The sequence below is a fragment of the Pectinophora gossypiella genome, chromosome 21 (genome assembly GCF_024362695.1).
Source record: "Pectinophora gossypiella chromosome 21, ilPecGoss1.1, whole genome shotgun sequence".
Lineage (NCBI taxonomy): Eukaryota > Metazoa > Arthropoda > Insecta > Lepidoptera > Gelechiidae > Pectinophora > Pectinophora gossypiella.
The window spans coordinates 11,898,766-11,904,898 of NC_065424.1; the positions used below are offsets into that span (position 1 = coordinate 11,898,766).

Consider the following 6,133-nt stretch of genomic DNA (forward strand, 5'->3'; position numbering starts at 1 on the left):
AATTGTTGAAGTTAAGCAACTTTCGCAAAGGCCGGTCATAGGATGGGTGACCACAAATATAAAAGTTTTCATCTCGAGCTCCTCCGTGTTTCGGAAGGCACGTTAAGCCGTTGGTCCCGCATTAGCAGTCGTTAATAACCATCAATAACCATCAATCCGCACTGGGCCCGCGTGATGGTTTAAGGCCCGATCTCCCTATCCATCCATAGGGAAGGAAGGTTATGGGCTGATGATAATGAGTTTGTACATTAGCCATGCATCACTGAGAAGTAGACAGAAGTAATAAATTAATAATTTACAATACTTAACTAAGTAAGTAATACTAAAAAGAAAAGAAAAGAAAAGAAAAGAAAAGAAAAGAAAAGAAAAGAAAAGAAAAGAAAAGAAAAGAAAAGAAAAGAAAAGAAAAGAAAAGAAAAGAAAAGAAAAGAAAAGAAAAGAAAAGAAAAGAAAAGAAAAGAAAAGTTGATGTTATATCTGTTTTAACGCTTTGAGGGCAGATACAAATTTATTGTGCTTAAGATGAAATATGTCAATGCTATTGTATTTATCATTATATTTGCTACAAGATCTAACTGTAAAACGGTGCTTTAGATAATTCGTTCTGCAAAAAAGGAATAGCAAAATTGATAGAATTGGGACGAAGTCTAACGCTGCGAAATAGAAATAGAAATACTCTTTATTTGCTTTTGAAAAGGATACATTATTAGATGGATGCTCATAAAAGTCTCTCCTTATCAGCTATCAACAATAGCATGCAAATATTGTTACATAAACATTTCCAATAAATCAATTATCATTTATATCATTTACACCACATTTTTCCAATTCAATATTTTTGGGATAAAAATTCTTTAACGCTATAAAATATATGGTAAAGAAGCCAGCTATATATCTGTATATATGCGACACTTTAAAAACAAAATTTTGTTAACAAAGTAAGGAGAATCAATTGTATTTTTAATATTTTATATAGAAACACATGATCGAGCTAAGGGAAAACCAGCCCCATACAGTTTAGGCCACATACCTCCGAAACGCATTTCTCGGGTATGTGGGTTTCCTTACGATGTTTTCCTTCACCGCTGAGCACGTGATAATCATTTATGATCCAAACATGAATTCGAAAACAAATTCGACAATCATTGGTTTAGATCTGTACAGTCATGAGCAATAGATTGTACCCAATTTAGGACTCTGTCGCACTAACATATTTGATAATTAGTGAGACTCACAGTTCCATTTGTCAAAAAAGTTAATGTGACATGGTACCAAAGTGTAAACATATTAATGCTCGTGACTGCACCACCATAACCTTATTTATTTATTTAACCTTAACCTTGCGCTTAATTTTCATATAACTTTTCGGTGGTAGGGGTTGTGCTCGGCGTGCCTGCAGTTGTAGTCGGAGTGGCTGTATTCGGTGTGGTTGTAGTCAACATAGTAGAAATCGGTGTGGCTGTAGTCGACGTGGTTGTAGTCGACGTGGTTGTAGTCGACGTCGCTGTAGTCGGTGTGATTGTAATCGGCGTGGCTGTTGGTGATCTCGTGGTTGTTGGATTACCGTTGTTGTAGTCGTGGTTATTCTGCAAGAGAGGTAAGTTTAAAAACTATGTAAACACGACTACCGACTACGTAAACACTGAAAAGTAAAAAGAACAAAACCACATTATGAGAAATAAGTGTGTCAATGGTGCTAATTCCTGTAAATACCATCTAATTTTATTTTAAGTTATATCTGTCATTTTCTTATCCGCCGAAAAGGAAAGGGACGGGTAATCGACAAGCATAAAATTTATGGAACACACGTCAATTTTAAGCACAAATCTAAACCAACCGTCTAAAAATTTTACATCAGTCAATAACCCGACACGTTCATTTACTCATTCTTCCTAAAATTAAGAGCTGTGAATCATCCGTCCCTTTCCTTTTCGACGGATATGAAAATGACAGATATAACTTAAAATAAAATTAGACGGTGTCTCCAGGAATCGGGGCCAATGTGCATTTATTTACTCTGTGGGTAGATTTTTTATGTTTGTTTTTGCATTTTACAGTCATTATAATTATTTTTTTATGTCCCTACCGGGATTCGACGCCGAGACCTCCGAATCGTAGCCGTTTGAATAAATGATTAAAATAGCAAACATATTTTGCACCTTCTGCTGGGACGCAAAACATAAGACGGAATAAATATAAGTAGTATAAAAAATAATCGCTTGGCCATGTCACGCCGCGTCATTTTGACTCACCTCCATCAATTGGAGCTTCTTGTTCGTATACTCTTTCGGTGGTTGTAGTTGTCGTGGTTGTAGTCGTAGTGGTTGTAGTCGTAGTGGTTGTAGTCGGTGTGGTTGTAGTCGTAGTGGTTGTAGTAGGTGTGGTTGTAGTAGGCGTGGTTGTAGTAGGCGTGGTTGTAGTCGGTGTGGTTGTAGTCGTAGTGGTTGTAGTAGGTGTGGTTGTGGTTGGTGTGGTTGTGGTTGGTGTGGTTGTGGTTGGTGTGGTTGTAGTAGGCGTGGTTGTAGTTGTCGTGGTTGTAGTCGGTGTGGTTGTAGTTGGTGTGGTTGTAGTCGGGGTGGTTGTAGTTGGCGTGGTTGTAGTTGGCGGCATTGTATTCGGCGTGGTTGTAGTCTGCGTGGTTGTAGTCGGCGTGGCTGTAGTTGTAGTTGGCGTCGTTGTAGTCGGTGAGGCTGTAGTTGTAGTTAGCGTGGTTGTAGTTGGCGTCGTTGCAGTTGGTTTAGTTGTAGTTAGTGTGGTTGTAGTTTTGGTTGTGGTTGTTGGTTTTCTCGTTGTTGTAGTCGTGGTTGTTCTACAAAGATAAATAAGTTTAAAGGTCAATATAAACAAGTGCAGCTTTTTCTCAATTTTGGTGGCGAATTTTCATAATATTGTTTCCGGAAAAAAAATGGTTCCGATATGGAAAAGTATAGTTCTAGCTACGAGGAACTGCAAGGGGCCTAAGAATGTCTTGATTATGTTTAAGATATTAGAGTTTAAAATGAAATGCCACCAAATCTAGCCACCACAATCTGACCACCCCAAAAAATATAGAAAGCGCTGTGAAAAATAGTCCATGATTCTGAGTTGATATCAAGTGAAATTTTCCATAAGTACCAAAATTAAGAATTAAAAAAAACACACAAATAAAATCATGAATTTTGCAACGGAAAATTCCACTTGATATCAACTCAGAATCATGGACCGAATCATCCCCCTTAGTATTCGTTACGATGTCAATAACAACCTGTATCAACAGTGGCCGCAAACAATGCGACCGCACCGGGCGCCGTGTTGGGGGGGTGCCAAAATCAGCCAAGACGGCAGCCCCGGAGCTACAGGGGAGTAACTGGATTGCGCACACCTGCCCTGTGAGTTAGACCTCTTAGCGGCCACATAAAACTCATACATTTAATAGGTGGCCGTAGACGACATTTTTGAAAAAAGACTGTATATTGAGGGGTGCCACTGTGATGTCTTGCGCCACCTTAATATTTTGTTAGGGCTGCCACTGTGTACGGGTCTGGGTCTTCTTCTATCGTGCGGGTTGTGAGGTGAATTACCAACCTCATCAACCCTGGTGTCAGGGTTATTATTGAGCTGCCAAAGACCTGAAATGGCTCATGTCACAATTACTATCAATGGTTGTAAAAAAAATATGGAAAACCAAAACTAACAGACAGTAGGTACCTTGGTCTTCTTGTGGTTCGCCTTTGCGCATTTAAGATTTTCGCCAGTAATTTCGCTGGTATCCAGTGACTGGGCATTCCAGACTCTACGGGATTAGCTATGAACACCAAATCGTGTTTGGCCCGGTCTGGTCTTCTTCCGTGAACAAATGCGAGAAGAGTGATAAAACCAGTCACTACGCAAATTAGGTCCATTGTCTGAAACGGCTGTAGTTTCATTAGTTACTTCAAAATGGGAAAATACGAGTGCTCAAGTTTAAGACGATTCTCACACGAGGCGGAATTTGTAGAGGTGCACCGTGTGGCGAGATGTTCGCGTGTCCTTCATTTTATTTTTTGATTACTTAATAATATATAATAATGCGTATTCTGTGGTTCATCCGTTTGATTGAGAGGCTAGGCTGTTTATATATTGACGGCAGACGAATGAATTCTGTTTTTTTACACCTCGACTAGCAGGGAAGTAAGCATATTTCACAACACTAAAGCCGTAAGTTCACTTGGGAGCGTATTTTACACGAATGTGCACGGAAACTTTATAACACAGCGAAAGGAATTCGCAATTTAAAGGTGCGATTAGGTCTTTGCAATACTGGTACACCAATGCGAGCTACGTTTACCAGTAGTGATGTGCCTTTCCCGGGAATATTCCGGTAATAAAAACTCTTTTGGTAGTGAAGACATTGGCTGTTTTCCTTTTTCAAATTCTTAGTTCTTGTACTCTGGTCTTATCTGCTAATAACGCTCTTTTTAATAAGTTGTTTACCTCTTTACGCCGGGTACATTCCTTCTTCTCTCGTGCGGGTTGTGAGGTGGATTACCAACCCCATTTACCAGTTACCATTAAGCCGCCAAAGGCCCCTGACATGGCTCATGTAACGACTACTAACTTACATCAGTAAGGGCCAACGGCTTACCGTGCCTTCCGGAGCTCGGATCATCTTAGTTTCGGACAATCAGGTGATCAGCCTGTAATGTCCTAACCAAACTACGTATCACAAAATGATTTTTGTGATATGTCCCAACAGGGATTTGAACCCGGGACTTCCGGAGCGTGAGCTCAACGCTGACTAAAACTACTGGATCACGGAGGGTACATTCCTAGGAAGGGTACATCACTATTCATTCACAAGAGATGTAGAGGCAACGTAGAAACTAATATGTTGCGTCACTTCGTTATTTTAATTGAGAAAACTAATTGAAAGTCAGTCAGCCATCAACAGTCGGGCGTGAACCTTCTGGTAAACGTCTTAGAAACTAACATATACTCACGATTGCATCCCAATTGGGGTAGTCAGAGGTACATCTATCGCAAGATGAACTAAGTACACTCACCGAGTATGTGTGTGTTTTCGTATTTCGATTCGCGATATGGTTCAAGATTATTTACTGTTTAGGATTTTTTTATGACGTGACTTATTGTAGATTTGCCGCAGATGGCATTAACTACTTTCCCGGACAAATGGGGAGCGCTGGGGCTCTCACCCGGTACAAAATTTAAGAGAACACTCGTCTGGGAGGGAGAATATAGGACCAACGGCTTAACATGCCTTCTGAAGCACGGATCATCTCACTTTTTGGACAATCTGGTGACCAGCCTGTAATGTCCTAACCAAACTAGGGCTCAGAAACTGTTTTTTTATGATATATGTCCCCTCCGGATCGTGAGCCCAACGCTCAACCACTGGACCACGGAGGTCGTTAATTTATGATTAAAATAGAATAGAATAATGTTATTTGCTTGGATACATGGTTGTTTCAAGATGGTCACAATTTTATGTATAAGGATCTCATGATCCACCAAGTGTATGGCATGCAAAAACTTACAAGAAATGAGATAATTATAAATTATTACAGTAATTATTACAATGAACGACATAATTAACATAATAATGTCAAAGAAATTAATATACAATATTACAATTATTTAAATTGATAACATTCAATGTCAATTATTACGGAATGTCAACGTGATTAAATAAATATATCAATTAATTATTATATGATTATGATTTATTTTAGTTATCTAAGTACCTAGTTAACTTCTATGCTGTTCTGGGAGCAAATAGAAAACACAGAACAAGTTTAGGTGCTAGTCTACCTTTAGGTGCAAATAGCAATATTGCTTTTGATGTGGCCTTTTTAACCCCGTTCTCTTTTCTCTCTCTCTTTTTTAAGAGCTGCGCTCTTGTCGGTGGAGTAATAGTGTTGTAAAACCGCTCGAGTCACCGCTTAAACAATGGAGTCGACGCTCGAGCAGATTGCTAATGCTCAAGTCGGGACTCGACTGAGGCGCTTGACGCTTCAGCAGTGGCTTGAGCGTTTTTTTAAATGAAAAAGTCTATTCCGAGCGCCGGACTCAGCGCTCGGCTCAAGCTTGAGCGTGAGCGTCTAGATTGAATAGTAATTAGTAAGAGGAATTGTTAAAAAAGGTATACATTATACGC

The 6,133-nt window shown here is 39.5% G+C and overlaps 1 protein-coding gene across 1 annotated transcript; it reads right to left on the reverse strand.

Moving 5' to 3' along the window:
• Positions 1-264: 264 nt before the first annotated feature.
• On the reverse strand, positions 265-3,757 carry LOC126376704 (salivary glue protein Sgs-3-like). Its single transcript, XM_050024258.1, has 3 exons — positions 3,675-3,757; positions 2,253-2,809; positions 265-1,586 (listed from the first exon to the last, which is right to left on the reverse strand). The coding sequence occupies exons 1-3, from the start codon at positions 3,716-3,718 to the stop codon at positions 1,582-1,584; spliced, it is 606 nt and encodes a 201-aa protein (XP_049880215.1). The 5' UTR covers positions 3,719-3,757; the 3' UTR covers positions 265-1,581.
• Positions 3,758-6,133: the final 2,376 nt, after the last annotated feature.

Coding starts and splice junctions, on each gene's coding strand:
- LOC126376704 (XM_050024258.1), bottom strand. CDS start 3,718: ATGCGCAAAGGCGAACCACAAGAAGACCAAGGTACCTACTGTCT. Junction 2,810..3,674: donor GACCAAGGTACCTACTGTCT/GTTAGTTTTGGT, acceptor TTATCTTTGTAG/AACAACCACGACTACAACAA.